This window comes from Chrysemys picta, chromosome 5 (genome assembly GCF_011386835.1).
Source record: "Chrysemys picta bellii isolate R12L10 chromosome 5, ASM1138683v2, whole genome shotgun sequence".
In the NCBI taxonomy this organism is placed as follows: domain Eukaryota; kingdom Metazoa; phylum Chordata; order Testudines; family Emydidae; genus Chrysemys; species Chrysemys picta.
Window position 1 is genome coordinate 36,267,252 of NC_088795.1, and position 17,835 is coordinate 36,285,086.

Below are 17,835 nucleotides of genomic sequence, written 5' to 3' on the forward strand. Positions count from 1 at the left end.
CATACCATAGCAGTGGGAGTAGGCAGTAAGCATTTTGGAATATAGAGATACTTAATCCCAGATTCTGCTCCACTAGAGATCCTTTAACCATTTTAAGAAGATATGGCACTTTTTTTCTTCAAACTTCAGGACCACTGAGGGCAACCGTTACCCATCTTTTTGGCCTGGCCCTATTTCATCATGCTATAGTATCCCATTAAAGATTCTGGCTATGGAATTATTAGCAACAAAAAAAATCAGTCACTGAGACCGCTTTGCCCAGAATGGGAAGGGTCCATTGCAAGAGAATGGCTGATGGATAAGAATGTAGGAAATAGGGCAGTGTATGAAGAACCTTAAATAAATATTTAGCAGAATGATTGCAGCAAACAATGTTATGACTGCCATTATTTTTAAAATTTAATAGCGTTCTATAACATTTTGTTTTTCAGCTTCCCCATTGTAATTTCCAAACAACACTGAAAATATTCACTTGTATGCCCAATCCTGCACTCCTTACTTGGGTAAAACTCCCATTAATTTCTTACTAAGGTGGACGGGAACTTTATCAGAGGAGTGTGGGTAACTATCATTTGTTTTACAGCACTCAGAAGGGTGCCAGGCACCTCCCAGTACAGATAGACAAAATAAATGTGCTGCTGTGCTTAATGCTTTACAATCTAGTTTCAGGCAAGACAGAACAAGGCAGGCAACCAAACAATAGGGCGTGAATGAGGAGGATTACATGAACAAGATCACATGGTTAGCCATCAAAGGCATGTGAGTAGAATGATGGAACAATTGTTCTTTTAAATAGTCCTTGTATCTCATTCAGCTCCAATTCTTGATATATAAAAGATGTTTGTGTGTATACATGTTATTTCAGAGCAGAAACATTCAGTACATCATGTTAAAGATCATAATATAAATGCAATGACATTTTTAAAATATTGAAAGAATTCTGGAATTTGTGTGTAGACTATTTCATTGTTTGGGGTTGAAACAAGAAGTTTGGTCTTACAGGGTCAAAGAACGAACTGGTAAATTAATAATATCCTCTCCCTTTTACCTTCTCACCCTACAAAAAATTAAACTTCAACATTATTCTGCCATCACTGATTTATTTGGTTTGATTTTTTTAAGGCAATAATGATTCAAGAGGGGAATTTTTACTAATACTATCATAGCTCATCCAAACTAAGGCCCCAGTCCTACAAAAACTTTCAAAATGCGTACCTTTAAGCATGTGAGTAGTCCAACTGACTTCAATATAAATATTTAAGTGCTTGATTTTAAAACCAAGCATTAGTATTCTCAGGTTTGAGCATAATATACTTACAAAGGAAAAAACACATTTATTTTTAAAGACAATCAACCTGTAAAGGTTTAAATGGTTCTGTGACGTTGTGCAGTCTATATGGTTTTATAAAAACTTGATAAGTCAATATAATGTAACTGAGATAGTTTTAGAGAAAATACGGTAATAAATGAAGAACAGGAGGACTTGTGGCACCTTAGAGACTAACAAAACTCTAAAACTCTAAGGTGCCACAAGTCCTCCTGTTCTTCTTTTTGTGGATACAGACTAACACGGCTGCTACTCTGAAACCTTTCATTATGCAAGGTAATAAATGAATGTAACGTAACTGGGATATGCTTCATGCAAAAGGTCTCTTGTAAGGTATCATTACAAAGCTTATAATCTACTGAGTATGATCATCTGATTTGTATAAATGTACCACTCTTGTATCTAAAACTAGAAATATAAAATGTAACTCTGAGGGCCTATTGAAATTGTGTAAAGTGTGGACCATTAATGATGGTTTGGAATCTTGATGACTCCCATTGTCTGCAGATGGCTGTATTTACCTGTGAGTCTTCCTGTATGTGTGTGCTGGCAAGTGAGTAATGAAGTCTTGCAGTGACATGTGATCATGTCACCTGAACTGGAATCCATCTTTAACCTGGTGCTTTTCCAGTGAGGGGGGGTGGAAACCCAGAGGGACAAAGAGTTCCCGCCTTATGCAAAAGATATATAAAGGGGGGAAGAGAACAGAGAGGGGGAGGAGCCATCATGAAGAATCCCCTAGCTACCACCTGAGCTGCAACAAGAGCTGTACCAGGGGAAAGAATTGTGCCCAGGACTGGAAGGTGTCCAGTCTGAGAAAAAACTTACTGAAGCATCTCTGAGGGTGAGATTATCTGTATTCAGTTTGATTAGGCATAGATTTGCGCACTTTATTTTATTTTGCTTGGTGACTTACTTTGTTCTGTCTGTTACTACTTTGAACCACTTAAATCCTACTGTCTGTATTTAATAAAATCACTTTCTATTTAGTAATTCACTCAGAGTATGTATTAATACCTGGGGAAGCAAACAACTGTGCATATCTCTCTATCAGTGTTATAGAGGGCGAACAATTTATGAGTTTGCCCTGCATAAGCTTTATGCAGGGTAAAACGGATTTATTTGGGTTTAGACCCCATTGGGAGTTGAGCATCTGAGTGCTAAAGACAAGCGCACTTCTGTGAGCTGTCTTCAGGTAAACCTGCAGCTTTGGGACAAGTGATTCAGACCCTGGATCTGTGTTAGAGCCAGACAGGAGTGTCTGGCTCAGCAAGACAGGGTGCTGGAGTCCTGAGCTGGCAGGCAAAATAGAAGCAGGGGTAGTCTTTGCACATCGGGTGGCAGCTCCCAAGGGGGTTTCTGTGATCCAACCCGTCACAGGTTCATCCACTGTAGATAAACTGTCATACTGATTTCCTTGCAGAAGCAATGGCATCTGTGCAAGTAAAAACAGTGATTATTTTTTATGTGTTTATTTAATCTTTCCATATGAGATATTTAAGTGGTTTGTCAGGTGTCTAGTTTTCACTGCAGTTTAACTGTACAAAATATAGTTCAGCTAAAAAAAATTAAATGACATTTTCACACATTTTGCAGACTGTATACAGGAAAAAATAAAATATCTTAGATTAACTGTGGTAGGAAGGGCAGAAGTTCTGACTACATTTACAAGAAAACTTGAAGTTATTAGTTCCCCATTTAAAAATTAAACTTGGTAGGAACATAAGAATCACCATACTGGATGGGATAAGTGATCTATCTAGTCCTGTGTCCTTCCTCCAGAAGTGGCCAGATGCTCCAGAATAAGGTGTTAAGAAACCATGTAAGAAACAGTTACAGAATAACCTACACAAAGAAGTTTCTTTCTAATCCTAGGCATACTGTGGTTGGCTTATCCCTTGAAGATGTATCACATTTATGGTATCGAATACCACTCTGAGTATTTTATATACATGTCCTGATAAGCTCTTAACCTCAATAATATAGTTCAAAATGCAAGATCATGCACTTAGGGTCTAATCATGAGCACACAGTTTATGTCTGAAATTCTTATCCGTTGGAAGCAACAGAGAAGAGACTTGGGTCTGTAGGTTGATCCCAAGATGACTACAAGCCACCCATTCAGCTGTGAAAAAGGCAAATGCAGTCTCAGGATGTATTGAGGCATTTCCAGCAGAAAGAGAGAGAAGTTTCAATGCCATTATACAAGACACTGTTTAGACCTCATTTGAAATACTGTATATAATTCTGCTGATCCATATTCTAGAACAGTAGTTTTCAACTTTTTCATTTGTGGACGGATAGATTTCGAATGGAGATACAGACCCCTTTGGAAATCTTAGACATAGTCTGTGGAACCCCAGATATCCACAGACCACACGTTGAAAACCACTGTTCTAGAAAGATGAATTTAAACAAACAGGTGCAAACAACAGCTACCAGGATGATCAGGAAAATTGAAGATATATGAGAGCCAGGAAGAGTTTGGCTTATATAGTCTAGCAAAAAGAAGACAGAGGGAATATGATTACTCTTTATAAATACATCAGAGGAATAAGTACCAGGTAGGTGAAGAGCTATTTAAGCTAAAGGGTAATGTTGACAGAAGAACAAATGGATATAAACTGGCCATTAACAAATTCAGGCTGGAAATTAGAAGGTTTCTAACCATCAGATGTCTGAATAGGTATTGTATGGGCAAACAACTTCATTAGTTGTGAGAGAGAGCTGGACAAACAGGGTTGCTTATGACGGTACAAGACAGAGGTCAGAATCCCTGGGGCTCACGTCCGGTTTGTCTGATGTTCCTTAAAGCTCATGCTTCATGGCTTCAGTCAGCTACCAGGTGTCAGGAAAGGCTTTTTCCCTCCTGTGTACTCTGGGCGGTTTTTTTTGTCTCCTTCCCTTGAAGCATCAGGGATTACCACGACTGGAAATAGGACATTGGACAGAAAGGCTCAGGGCTTTGAAGTGGCACCAAGCATTCTCTCTCTCTCTGATACTTGGGCTGGCTGGTTCTTCATATGCCCAGGGTCTAAGTGATTGCTATACATGGGTTCAGGAAGGAATCTTCCTCCAGATCTGTTTGGCAGTGACTGTGGGGAGGATTTCGCCTTCCTCTGCAGTGAGTGGGGGTGGGTCACTGCTAGGATTATGTGGGAATATCTCACAATCATTTCCTTGACATTGTGAGGGTCTTGGGCACAGGCGTACCTCGGTCCCTCCTATTCTCAGCTTGTGACACATAACAGTCTAGTCTTCGGTGGCTGTAATACTATGATCTAATTTTGGATGTTGGGTTTAGCGTGTGGGTGGTGTTGGTGGCCTGATATACAGGTGGTAGGACTAAATGGTCTGGTGGTCCCTTATGGCCTTAAACCTTATGCATAATATATTCTGGCAACGAGGACCACAGGTTAACAATGTGTTGAATTAAAAGTATGTAGGTATATTACATTATTTGTTTATATTCCATCCCTCAGCTCAACCATTGTGGTGTCTCAAAGCATCAAGTGGATTTAAGGAGCAGCATGGAACCTGATTTTATTTTGTATAGGAACATGCACATGAAATTAATTACCACCACTTCAGGAGAGTCAAAGTACAAATAAGAGGTCTGCATATCTTCTGAATAAGACACTTCAGCTAACTGTTGCCTAGCTACAAAAGAAGGAAAAACAAATAAGTCTTAGTTACAATTTCAATTCAATCAGAAAATATCTGCACATTTACACAGTCTGATCCTGCAACCCTTACTCATGTAAGTAGTTATCCCCTTGAAGTCATTGGCACTACTCATGGAAATAAGATATTCAGGTTTGGGACACGTTTAAGAAAGTTGCTACCAAGTACCAAAAACTGCATAAGGTATTTTAGCACACATACTTATTGCACACGGTTATGTCAGTGGTGTATATAAAACAGTCTGACAGTATCACTCCAAAAGAGGCTGATACACTATTGATACACATTAAAATCTGCAAATTACTGCAAGAGGTCCTCTGGAGCTGTTACTATTTCATTGCAAAAGCACCAATTTTTTTTTTTAAAGCCATTTCCTTGGCTATTCATTGGTCATATATAAGAAACAAAAAAATCCAGAATAATACCCTATCCCTGAAGACATAGGCTTAATTTTACTTATGTGAGTAGTTGCCAATGTCTAAGTCTTTGAAGGATGATGACCTTACTAATGAATATTTTTCTTCATGTAGTTTTGATATCAAAGCAAGTGTATGAAAGTTTCACATAGGAAGAGAGAAAAAAAAAATGATTGACATAACATCTTTGGAACTAATCCAGTGTCAAAACACTCAGCTTCCTTTAAAAAACAGAAAAACCCCAAACCTCAATGCTTTTAATGTAACCAGTTTTTGATGGGGGGTGGGAGGATGGAGTGGAACTCTGCAAAAGGAATTAAAAAGGACATCTACATTAACTGAAAACTGCCAAAGTAACATTTTCAAACGTCTAAGGAGGTATTCCAAAAAAAGAAAAAGCTTAAAGACTACTTAAACGATATTTAGCAATATCCTTTTTAAATAACTTAAAACAAATTTAAAATTAATCAAGGCCAACAATTACAGTTGTTGGCACTGGAGGCTTGATAGTTGCTAAAGTAGTTAGCATAAATTTTTTTTTTGGCTGGTTATACCTTATGTCTGTTTTTTTAAATTATTTTTCAGATTGTTATACCACACTTTTCAAATTAGCATCTCTAATTCACCACTGAGTAATCATGTTACCAGGGCCTACTGCTAGAATGGGAAATCTGAAATAAAATTGCAATATACAACAGATATTGATTTCAGGCGGCTCAAGTATGTATTTTCCTACCTGGTTATACATTTTCCAGGAATTACATCTGTTCACCCAGTTGTAAGAGTTGCCTAGTTTCCTCAACTCCCACTACATTCAGAATTGATTCCCTTTACGTGTTTTCTATTACATATGCAGGGTCTGATTTTTATCATTTTAAATCTTTGTTTTATATACAAATGACAACAGCATGAGGAAAACACGGTTTATTTTAAATCTCAAAATGAAAGGAAGCCATCTTCAAAAAAAATCTTACTTCTGGAGGCTGTTCTCCCTTCACATGTTGTGCTGCTCACTCTAAAAACATATTAGGGCTAAATACTGTCCAATTAGTTTAAATGGCAATGCACAAATAACTGCAGACAGAATTTGGCCCATTATCAGATTATTTTCAATTTTCTTTCAATAATTTTAACATTCTACTTTGATAAAAATTGTCAAATTTCAGTGCTTACGAATTACCATGTTGAGAAGTCAAATCCTTACCACAGAGACTCAAATGTTAGGGGGCCCCGCTCCCAAATTCACTGAAGTCTATGTAAAAACTTCAATAAGCTTTAGATCAGGCCTAAGAGCCTATTCATTCTAGCCAATAACTGTGAGGTTAACTAATTATCAATAAAAAATGTTACTCTATTTGGCTTCTGCAGTTTTGAGTAACAAATCATCCATCTTCAATCCTTTTATTTTCTAGCTGTTCCAGCATTCTCTGGCTTGGGGTGGGGGAGTCTACCTCCAACTTTCAGGCAATAATGAAGCATAACATTCTGCTTAGTCACTATTACTGTAATCATTTTTCCTACAGACTCTGTTAAATGAATTGTCACCACCAAACTAATTCATTTTATATTCCTTAAAGGGCTCAATCCTATATCCACTGGAATCAATAGCAAAATCACACTGTCTTCAGTGATGCAGGACCAGATCCTACTTTTTTTTTTTTTTTTTTTTTTACAGTTAATTTCAATTGTGAATTTTAATACTAGTGAAAAGTTACGACGAGCAGTTCTGGAAACGGAAGCATTCTATTTAACTACAGAACAGGTACAGTACAAGGTGATAGTGCAAGCTTCCCCCGCAGTATGTTTCAACATGACCTAAAATGATGACTTCTAGGGTTGAAAGGCAGTTCAGTCTCCATGCCCATTCAATCCTTGTCTCCTCTGTTGAGACTAGATAAAAATAAGTTTGTTTGTTTTATTATCTATGCCAAAATACTCATGGAGAGTATAAGATATCATCTGTAGAACATATAAAACTCATACCAAAATTCAGTTTTCTAACTGGAAATAATTGTTTTCAATAGAATTAAATCTTTATGGGAAAATAAAGCAGCCAGGTCAAACTCTAATATAGGAATCAAATATTTAAAAATTAATATCATAATCCAATGTCAAATGGAATTTGACCTAACCTTCCAATTCTTCAGCTGGTTCACTTTTTTCTTTAGCAGTCTCTCGTTGATCAAACAAACCATTATTGTCCTCCATCATTTGTAAACTTTCTAATGCTGTCTTATGTTCAGTCAAAGATCTTAAAAGAGTAATGCCATTTGCCAACTCAGGAAGCCCTGATGAATTCTCAATTTGAGCCAAGTGTTTCAAGCAATCAGTTCCCATTCGTTCACCTTCCCTGGTTTCATGGATGGAAGGCATGATGCTTGATCCATTTTCAAACTCAGTTTCTCCTATTCTAGCTTCCTTTGAAGTTGAATGCCCTTTTGTTAAAGGATAAGTGGCAGTTTTGGAAACTTGAGTATGTTCTTTATCTAATGTATCAAATGCAGTACAACATTTACCAGTAATATGCTGGCATGGGTCATCGGAATTGCAAGTCTTTAGTGATAAGGCCTGTAAAAGATTAATTGGTTTAATGTCATCACCACTGGCACCCAAGTAATTTTCTAAAGAACTATCCTGGGAATTTGTGCCTCCAAGATGTAGAACATCTTTTTCAGGATTTTTGTCCATGACAGAAGTCTGTAAAGTAGCAGGAATATATGAAATAATTTCAGTTTTCTCAAACTTGTTGTTCCTAGTATCACATTCATAATTACTGACTCTACTGTGCACAAAATCATTAGAGCACTTTTTATTCACTATTAAGTCACTAACAGTACACACAGGAGAGAAATCAAGGCCTTTCTTACTGCCAGTGGTTTCAATATTTAATGTACTTGCATTCATCCCTTCTACAATATTTTCAGCCCCTGAGTGTCCCAGTTCGATCAAAGAAGGAGTTAAAGCATCTTTCACACTCTTGTCAAAACCTTCACAGGTTTCATCACAAAGTTTTAATGGCAGAGACTCTCTGATCTGATTATCGTCTCTCTCTCCCAGCATTGTTGAATATTTGACAACTCTTTCCTCATTACTATGTAGCATTACTTCACAGTTCCTATGAACCCTCCTCTCACCATTTTGTGCCACAGCTCCCTTTGTCAAGCATGCTGAACCCTGTGAAAACATGTTACTTTCACATACTACTTTATCTTCTGTGTCACTAAAATCAAAAGCATCCAACAGATTGAAGTTAATCTCCATGAACTGTTCAGCTTGATCACTAACATCTCCACATACAGTTAATTCCTCATTTATAGCTCCAGGACCAGCCCATGTTACGTCCCCAGAAATCCTAGCCTCATTAACTACACTTCCTGAATTTATTCTTGGCAGAGGTTCACTTTGTGACTGAGCAGAAGAAACTTCTAAATCTTTAGGACTCTCAGTTACTGCATGTTCATTGGATTTGGGGAGATTTGTTTCAAAGGTAATGAACCCATTTGTGCTTCTAGAATAAACATCTTCTGAAGATGAGACAAATTGAATGTTACTCTCTTTATTTATGTTTGATTCAGATAATACAAAAGTATTTGGTTGGTCTTTGCCAAAACTTTCATTAATAGTTGACAGTTGAGTTGTCCAGTCACTTCTGCTGAATGCAGATGCTTGAGAAACTGTTTTACAATCACAGCTGTATTGCTTATCATCTGTTAGTTTCACGTGACTGTAATTTAGCTCTTTTTCAACAGGCTGCACAAAGGCTGTCACAAACTGTGAAGCCTTTGGGTTGTAACGGTCTTGTAAATCCAAACCTAAATTACTTGTTTTGTCATGTCTCCTTTCTGTGACTTCTTCATCACAAGATAGTTCAGCTGAATTTGGCAGCATATAAACATCCCAACGATTATTAGTTATAGTTTTCTCTGTAGTATACTGGTGCTGTATATTCTTGGTGCTTTCTCTGTCAGAGTTATCCATATGTCCTGATAGAGTTTCACTCTTTCGTTTAAATAAAATGCCTGTGCTTTCTGATGGCTGACATCCAGAAAAACACTCTGTGATTTCAGAAGGTTTTTGCTCTTTGCACAATTGTGTTGGCTTGGAATTCAGAAGTGCTATAATCTGTGCTTTGCTCCTGATGCTCTGTGAGACTGCCACACCATTGACTGTCTGACAATTTGATTCCATCTGTCCAGAAATAGAGATGCTGTGGTTTCTATTGCATATCACTTCTTTGGGAATGCGAATATAAGAAGTGGAAACCAGTGAGGAGACAGACATACCGTCTCTATCGCGACTTGTGCAAGCATCATTATTAGAGTGTGATGGTAAATTAGTTTCTGCATCCTTCTTGCAAGTAGTAGAAAATAAAGGAGAGGTGATATGTAACTGAGAAGGAAAGGAAGACTGAGACCACTTAGATGAAGGGGATATTATTGCTGCATCATCTTCCATTGGCACCATTTTCTTTTCAACTTGACGTGGCCCTTGGAAGCCCTAAGAGAGAAGTTTTTAATTTTAATCTTATTCATAAATCAGCTTTTGAATTTGGAACCTAAACAGTAGAAAGCAACAGGGCACCTATTAGGCTGCATGTTATCAAACAATTTGACACATTCATTGAACAATCCAAAATTATGGTTCTTTTGTATCGCACCCTTAACAGCAGCAATGCTGCTAAACATAACAGAAATCTATTAAACCAGGGAAACATAACTCTTGATAATATTAAGAATTTGCCTTATAGTCCCCAAAAAGCACAAAGAAATGTATCAGTACATTTAATACTGAAACTCTGGCATTAATCCACTCTGTTCCCATGCACTGCAACATATACATTATTGTGCAAACCATGTAATGTTTTGAGCCCCTCTTGAAAAAGGTGTTAAGAGAAAAATTGATAGACATTTAAGGATAATAGTATGAATAGAGAGTGCTGAAATATACATGCATAAGAATTCACAGAATGATATGTATCAAAACAATAGACATGCTTACATGTGCTGAGCAAGGTAGTTTTGTTCATCTGCGGCATTAATTATACATATTTTCTTTCCAATACACCTTACCTATTTTATTTGTACTACCCAAATATGTACTAATGAATCCATTGGAAGTTTAATACTCTTCATTAATATTTTAATGTTAATGTCCTGTAACTAAACAAAATCTAATATGTAGTAAAGTGAAGCTGGCTAGGAGGATGACATATTTAGTGTGAATGTAACAAGTCACAGATCTGAACAATATACTTATATTAATGTAGTTTGCTGCTGAGAATTATACTCAAACATTTTATATTCTCTCCTTGTCTACACGCACCTCATTTGATTTCACTCCAATGGAGCTCCTCACTTACATCCCCAAAACACAGACTTATTCCTTGGATAAGCAGAAAGCACTAGGAAAGACACTAAGCTGGATGCAGTTGCAGGGAATACACAACCAGGAGAAGGGAAACAACTCAGTAATTTGAAATGTTTTCCCTGACACTAGTGCAAATTAAGAGGTTCCATTAATGTTTTAAATTGTATATGAATGTCAAACATACATAAGAAACAAAAACATACAGTATGTTTCCTTTTCAAGCCAAGATGTGGTAGATGTGGCAGAGATAGACCAGTGGGCTTCAAACTATTTCTGTTCAATGTAGGAGCTTCTGTTTTCTTTGGCAGCTCACTACGACAGTTTTCAGTAACTTTTGCTGCTTCAATTGTGATTAAATATCGATCGCTTTCTAAGTCATCTCCAGGTTTCACCTAGACGAGACAAAGAACAAAAGGGGCTGTGTGTAATGGCCAGTGAAAAAATGACCGTTTATCCTAAATGTTGCACAACGTATATATATTGAAAGAATTTTTGTTTACAATATTCTCAGAAAGGAAACCATAACACACAATATTCACTCTAGCCTAGACAACTGGAGCAGACTAGCTATGAAAGCAAACATTAGCCCGTGGTTTCAAATTGTTTGTATAGGTTCTAATATAAAAACTCCAATTTGCTCAGGTTACTGAATACTGTAGCTTAAAACAATGAAGTTTTTAAACACCTACCTCCTTACATCATAATTATGTATATAAGTCTATCAGTGTTTGGCTGTACAATAACTCAGTAGTACCAAACAAACAAGCAGCTCTCCATCTCAAGAGCTTGCAACATAAAAAGGTATTATACAGATCAAAATCAAACATGTAATGGTGAGAGTACATTGCAGTTGTAATGCTTTCTAGAATAGGTAGGTCTACGAACGGTGGTGTGTTTTTTTGTTTTTTGTTTTTTTTTTAAGAAATGGTGTGAAAGAATTGCATACTTTAGTAGGAGGATATTCCAAGCATAGTGGGTTGCACAACCACATGCAGTGAAAATTTACTGTATATTAATATTTATTATCCACCATTGGCACATTTGTCAGTTATCCACTGTACTCAAAATCTGCTATGTACTGCTTTACATACAGTGACATACAAACAACCTGTCCAGATGATTGTTTTCTAACGTAAAAATTTAACAGCTGCAAGGATCAGAACATTAGCAATGACAAGCTAGACAAAACTGTAGAGTATGGAATTTTGGATCACGTGAAGATAAAAGATGCTGCCTCAAGTTACTTATCCAAACAAGGATAAAAGCTTTTAAATGATTATAAAAATAATAATAAAATACCTGAGATTTAACAAATACACTCTCCAAACATTGTCCTCTGTCATCAAATAAGGTTGCCTGTATTAAAATAGGATAATTTAAAAAAACAATTGTGTTTCAAAAAGCAAATAGTGACACAAATAGAAGCTGCAAGAGTAGTACTATATACGATACTCTAATACAGTATCATACTATATTAAACCTGAATTCTTCACCTTATTTCCTCCAATACTGGTCTTCAAAACTCCATCTTGCCATATTTTTGATTTCTTAGTCTTCTGATGAGTGTACAAGACCTTATTTAAAAAAATGTAAACAAATTATTTACAGTGGTCATACACACATATTTTAATTTTATATACAATTTTAAAAATAAGACTCACAGTAAACTCCTGACAAGCCATTGCTTTGGTGAAACAAAGCAATCCAAAGGCTTACTGCGGGTATTCAGATCTTCACACTACCCAAAAGAGAGAAGGGCATATTTAGAATTCAACTCAGCTGCAATGCAAGTGTGTCAGACAAAAAAGATACACATCCAGTTCTTTCCCTATAAGAGAGTGGGAAGTAAGACATGGCAAAAACTGGGTGGTGGTGCTAGTGAAGGAATTTTGGAGTTCTAAAGACTCATATAGTGAAAATAAGCTACCAAAAATAAAAATGATTAGCAAAAGTAGCATTTTTAGTACATCTCAAGAAGAGGTCTAATTTTCAGAGGTGCTGAGCATCTTTAACTCCTATTCATTTTAATGGAAGCTCTGGTTGATAAACTGATTTTTCAGAGATGTGCTAATATCAATTAATATTTATACACACTTTGAAAATTAGGCTAATAATTTTCAAACAGAAAATAACATATCCACTACTAACAAATTAATAAAGATTTTTCAAATCCCTAGTGATGTGGTGGGTCTTCATTTTTGGGTACCTAATTTTAAACACCACGAAGGGGCCTGATCTTCTGAAAGTGCTGAGTACACATACTGCACAATTAAGCCTCTTTCAGGTGTCTCAAGTTGGGCATCTAAAATCACTAGTCACCTATGAAAATCTTGACTTAAGGCAGTCACCAGTAATCAAAGCATTATATATACATTTCCTCATCTTCAAACATTGGACACACCAATAGAGTAGAACAGTAACTGTTAAACTTCATAACTTGTATTTATGTGTAAAGACTTGCACTTACATTGGGATCTTAATCATCAATATTAATTGCTGACACTTCAATTAAAACACAACCACAGGAACACAGCTAACACTGGCAATTGCTCTAACTTCTTGAAATCACTGGCTGGCTCTGTAGACAGCAACATAAGTGTTTAAAAGTAATCAAACATAAGAAAAGGCATATGGCAGGACATAAAACATGGGAAAGCTGTAGAGATTATAGAAAAAGATATGATGACTAGACTAGCTATTAAAAATAGCTGAAGGGATAATGAGAATATTTAGTATCTTTTAACATTTGGAGCAGTAGAGACAAGTTGAAAAAGCTCATAGGATAGTTTTCAAGTTGGTCCCCAAAAGGTATTTTTGAAAAATCATAATATTCTGATTATGTTGTTAGCAGATAAACAGATATTAAATTAGCATATATTTTCTTTCTGCATAAATGTCTTTAAAACTGAATAAAAAACATATATTAGAAGATAAAGTATATTCATGCTTTTTCTCATGACAATGTCTCCCAAGCTGTGCTACCTTTTTCATTAAGAATTCCAGTTTTAAAGTGGCTTGTCTTTCAACTTCTTAAATTCTACACACTCACCACAAGGTGGCTCAGAACCTTCACTATAAATTTATTCTTCTCAGTCTTGGTACTGTTTAGAGAGGTGTATGGAAAATCATGTCCCCAGCTGTGCAATTCACAGATTCTGTGGCCCATCACCATTTGTGGAACAATACAGTACCAGAAGAGAAATCTGCACTTTCCCTTACTTGAGCTACTAACAGTGCTAGATCAAGCCATTTACACAAAGATGGTTATTTAAGAGCAGAATGGGAATTTTCAGATAGTCTTCATCTCATCCCTAGTAACAAAATGGAACAAGAATAAGAATGGAAATTATAAAATCTGTCAGTCAATACGTGGGCATCATGAATCAGCATTTATGTTGCACTCCCCATCAGCACGCAGCCCAGGGGAAACTAATGATTAGAGCCTTGTGCAGTTACAAAACATATATCTGCATCCAATCTGCAAACATGATCTGCGGATATAAAGCAGATAGCTGCAAATCTGCAGTTCTCTACTAATGATCCAACCACAGGACCAAATTCAGTGATGAATCCTGATCACATGCCCCCCTGAGGCACATTGTGGATGTGCTAAAAAGAATCAATGGGTACAATATTTTACGGTAGACTGAATAATAGGGCTACTAATACAGACTTCATGTTGTTTGGTTTATTGCCCTTGAAAGAATATAACTGCAGCTATTGAAAGCCTTAATGACCTAGAATAAATCAGCAATTTTGATAATGCTTAATGTTAAAAATAAGACCGTACTGCATGTCTTTCATAGACACTACCACAAAATGTTTTCAGAGTTACAAATTTAACAGCAGCAAAGGAAGAGAGAAATTAAAAGGAAGAAAAATAATCAGAATTTCTTTCTGATCCAGCACTAATTCCTAGAAAGTATTATGGTCCGGAAAGGATTTGTACCAGAACAAACTGTACTCATATATTCCTGGCAGGGCATGAAACATTATTATTTTGCTCTCACATCACTCCCTTCATATTAAAGGTGATTAACAGTCACTATCGCAAACCATTTAGAAGGGAATTTTCAAAAGCATTCCATATTAGCCAAACACTGGTCTTACTGAAGTCAATGGGACTTTTACCACCGACTTCAATGACAGCAGAGTTCAGCCAATACTGAATGCTTTTAAAAATCCCAACGTTAAAGACTAATGGTTTTTACCCTTGAAAGTTGGGTTACTAGTGTAACTGAAGTTCTTAACATTTCAAAGTTAGATATTATTTATTTTTCTGATAGCAAGACATTAGGCTCTATAATTTTTAGTGGTTTCTTTGGTCTGGCAGAGCTTTAAAAAGTGAACCAGGACTGACTATAGCAAATCCTGCCCCTGGAGCAAGCTGATGAGAAGCACTAAGGTGACCTGTAATGGAAAAGAGTTGGGCTTCTGCTCTTTTCCTCTAGAGGCCAGAGCACTGTACCGAGGCAGTCCCTGCTCTGGAGAGCATGCAGGGAGACCTATTTTTAAAGTGCTTAAAAAAGAAAACCTCAGCAATTCTCACAGTAGCTAGGCTGGAGGACGCTGGTACCGGAAGGACTAGACAGGAGGCAGGGAGAGGGGTACGTCCAGACTGCCTGCGGCTCTGGTTTTCGTTACCAGACGTTTCATGTCACTGACTGACCGTTTCTATGGAGGCGGACGAGCCCCTTCCCGAGCCCACGGGGGCGAGCGGGCGCTGCACTCCTGCTATTCCTGGTGTAATAAACAACAGCAGCCCGAGCTGGCCTCTCCCGCCCCGGCCTTTCCCAAGTAACCCCGCGGGCACGGATCGCGCGCCCAGCAGCGCCGAGCCTCTCGGGTCACCCTTAAGCCGGGGCGGCGGGGGGTGGCGCTGAGGGGCGATCGCTGTGCTGACCCCGATGCGTCCGAGAGATCAGGGGGTGGGGGTTTCAGGGCGCAGGGAGCGGGCAGGAGCCGAGCCGAGCCGCCCCCTCTCTTCCCGCACCTCTCGCGGGCTCGGCCGGTCTCCCAGGTTTGAAGGTTTCCCGCGCCGCCAGCTGTCGATGACGTTATTTTCCAGCGCGACAGCCTGGAAAGCCCCGCCCCGCCTGGCAGGCGGCGGGAGAGCCGGTAGCGGGGAGGCGCCGTGCCAGTGCCACGCGCTCGGAGCGCCTTCGCAGGCGGCTGACACTGGGACCCGGCGGAAGGGCAGGCGGGGGCCTTTCTCCCCGGGGCTGAGCGTCGCGCGCTGGTATCGATGCTGTGGCTGCTGCTGCGCCAGGGAGGGCAGGAGTCCTGGGAGGAGGCGGGTTTGGGTTCCCTGGTCGCGGGCTGCTACGTCACGCCGGCAGAAGCCCGTAGGAGTTTGCGGTGGCAGGTCAGAGCCCGGCTCTCCGGACGGGGTGGGGGGAAGAACCATGGAGAATTGTGGCAATGTGTAACCCCTTCCGCCCCGCAGGCAGGGGGCGCTACCGGGTGCTTTCTCCGCGCATGCGTCAAGGCGCTTCCGCGTGTCTCGTGCGATGGGAAAGAGGCGTTAGTGGCGCTGGGCGTGCTGGGGTGGCTGGTGGGGGCGCAGCTCATCACTTGATTATTTCTCCTGTCCGTCAGGGCTTGAGGGGGTGACTCCGAAGTGCTCTGGGTGCCCCCTTTGTAACTCCCGCCCAGCACTCCGGAGTGAGGCTGTTGACACGGGGAGGGGCAGTTCCTTTGGGATCACTGCAGTGGTGTAGCGAGGGGGTTGCCTTCTGCCCTGCTGTGGTCTGCTTTGGCCATCTCCGGCCATGTCTACACTGCATTGTAAACCCGACCCACGCTTGTGCATTGGGTTGAGCGTCCACGCAGTATTGTAAACCTGGGCTCACTTGTCCAGTATGTGCTACACAGACCTTCTGACTTGGGTCTGTGGCTTGAGCTGCATCCACACTACAAAATGATATGGCTTGGACCCAAGTCTCTCAGAGAATCAGGCTCTTCCCTCTCTTCCTCTCCCCCTTCCCCCCAATGAGCCCCAGGAGCTGGGTCCTGAGTGCTTGCTGGTTAGTAGATAGACTTGTGAGTGGATGATAGGTTTGAGCCCACCCCTCTTGAGTCTGCCCTCAAGTTTCCAATGCAGTATAGAACATACTGTAAATGACTGCAATCCAAGTTCAGCTCTGCAGCCCCCAATTCAGTTTAAGTTAACCCTACCATACTGCATTTGTACCTGCTCAACATTGTAACAAAGCTGCCAGTGCTTTTTACATGCAGCACCTTGCACATGTGAGAGTAGAATAGAATCTGGCATTGTAAGCATTAAACATGTCTTTCGATACCACTGTGACTCGTGAACCTCTGACCCATTTCTGTTGGTTAAAAGAAGGCTTTTTTCTGACAAATCACAGTTGCTTGACAGTCGCTTACATCCTGTAATTCTTGTAAATGCCTAATTTTCACTGACGTCAACAAAAACTTGTCTGGGTAAGTATAGCATTGTTTGGCCCATAGCTTTTACTGATCAGTTTTGTTATTTTTTGTCCTTTCAGTGCTTTGACTCTTTGTACATAATGTGCTGCTCCATTTAAAATCTTGTCTGTTTAAATTACTTGAGCAGCTAGTGTGCATGCCAGTTGGAAATTGAGGAATAATTAGAAAATACTCTAGGCAATAGATGTTAACTGTGGAAATGCATTGATGCTGGTTTTAATATAGTTATGTAAAGTAGTTCTGACCATTGATATTGTGCTAGAACAGGATACTGCTATAGCTACTTTGAGTAAGAAAATAGAAAAAAATGGAATGTATTTTGAGTGCCCCATTCGTAAGACAATGATTGGGAGTGCAAGCTTTTATGATTTTGGGGCATTTTCTATGTCTTTATTATGGTTGAAACCTAAGAGGCTTTTTTGTACAATCCTTTGTTTTTAAAATACAAATCTAATGAATGTCAATTGTTTGACTTTATTCTGAGGCCAAGTAACATAAACCCCAGTGGTGAATGACTCAAAGGGAATAATATGAGTTTCTTCTTCCACGAATAATAATGTTAGTTTCCCTCAGTTTTACAATACAGTG

At 39.0% G+C, this 17,835-nt stretch overlaps 2 protein-coding genes across 4 annotated transcripts in view; one reads left to right on the forward strand and one right to left on the reverse strand.

Moving 5' to 3' along the window:
• ZGRF1 (zinc finger GRF-type containing 1) overlaps window positions 1-15,796 on the reverse strand; it is a 59,581-nt gene extending 43,785 nt beyond the window's left edge. The window contains 8 exon segments of the mRNA XM_065597436.1: window positions 4,908-4,987; window positions 7,560-9,924; window positions 10,998-11,186; window positions 12,094-12,150; window positions 12,288-12,368; window positions 12,456-12,532; window positions 13,262-13,372; window positions 15,464-15,796. Coding sequence (XP_065453508.1) covers window positions 4,908-4,987; window positions 7,560-9,924; window positions 10,998-11,186; window positions 12,094-12,150; window positions 12,288-12,368; window positions 12,456-12,476 — 2,793 coding nt within the window. The 5' untranslated portion in view covers window positions 12,477-12,532; window positions 13,262-13,372; window positions 15,464-15,796.
• A 96-nt stretch (window positions 15,797-15,892) lies between these two features.
• LARP7 (La ribonucleoprotein 7, transcriptional regulator) overlaps window positions 15,893-17,835 on the forward strand; it is a 38,584-nt gene continuing 36,641 nt past the window's right edge. Inside the window, exons 1-2 of one of the 3 annotated variants that reach the window (XM_042859903.2) lie at window positions 16,067-16,159; window positions 17,166-17,241. The gene's annotated coding sequence lies outside the window, so the exon portion shown is untranslated. Of the gene's footprint in view, window positions 16,160-17,165; window positions 17,242-17,835 lie in introns of all 3 variants that reach the window. The other 2 variants (XM_024106856.3, XM_005287940.5) reach the window with 2 other exon arrangements.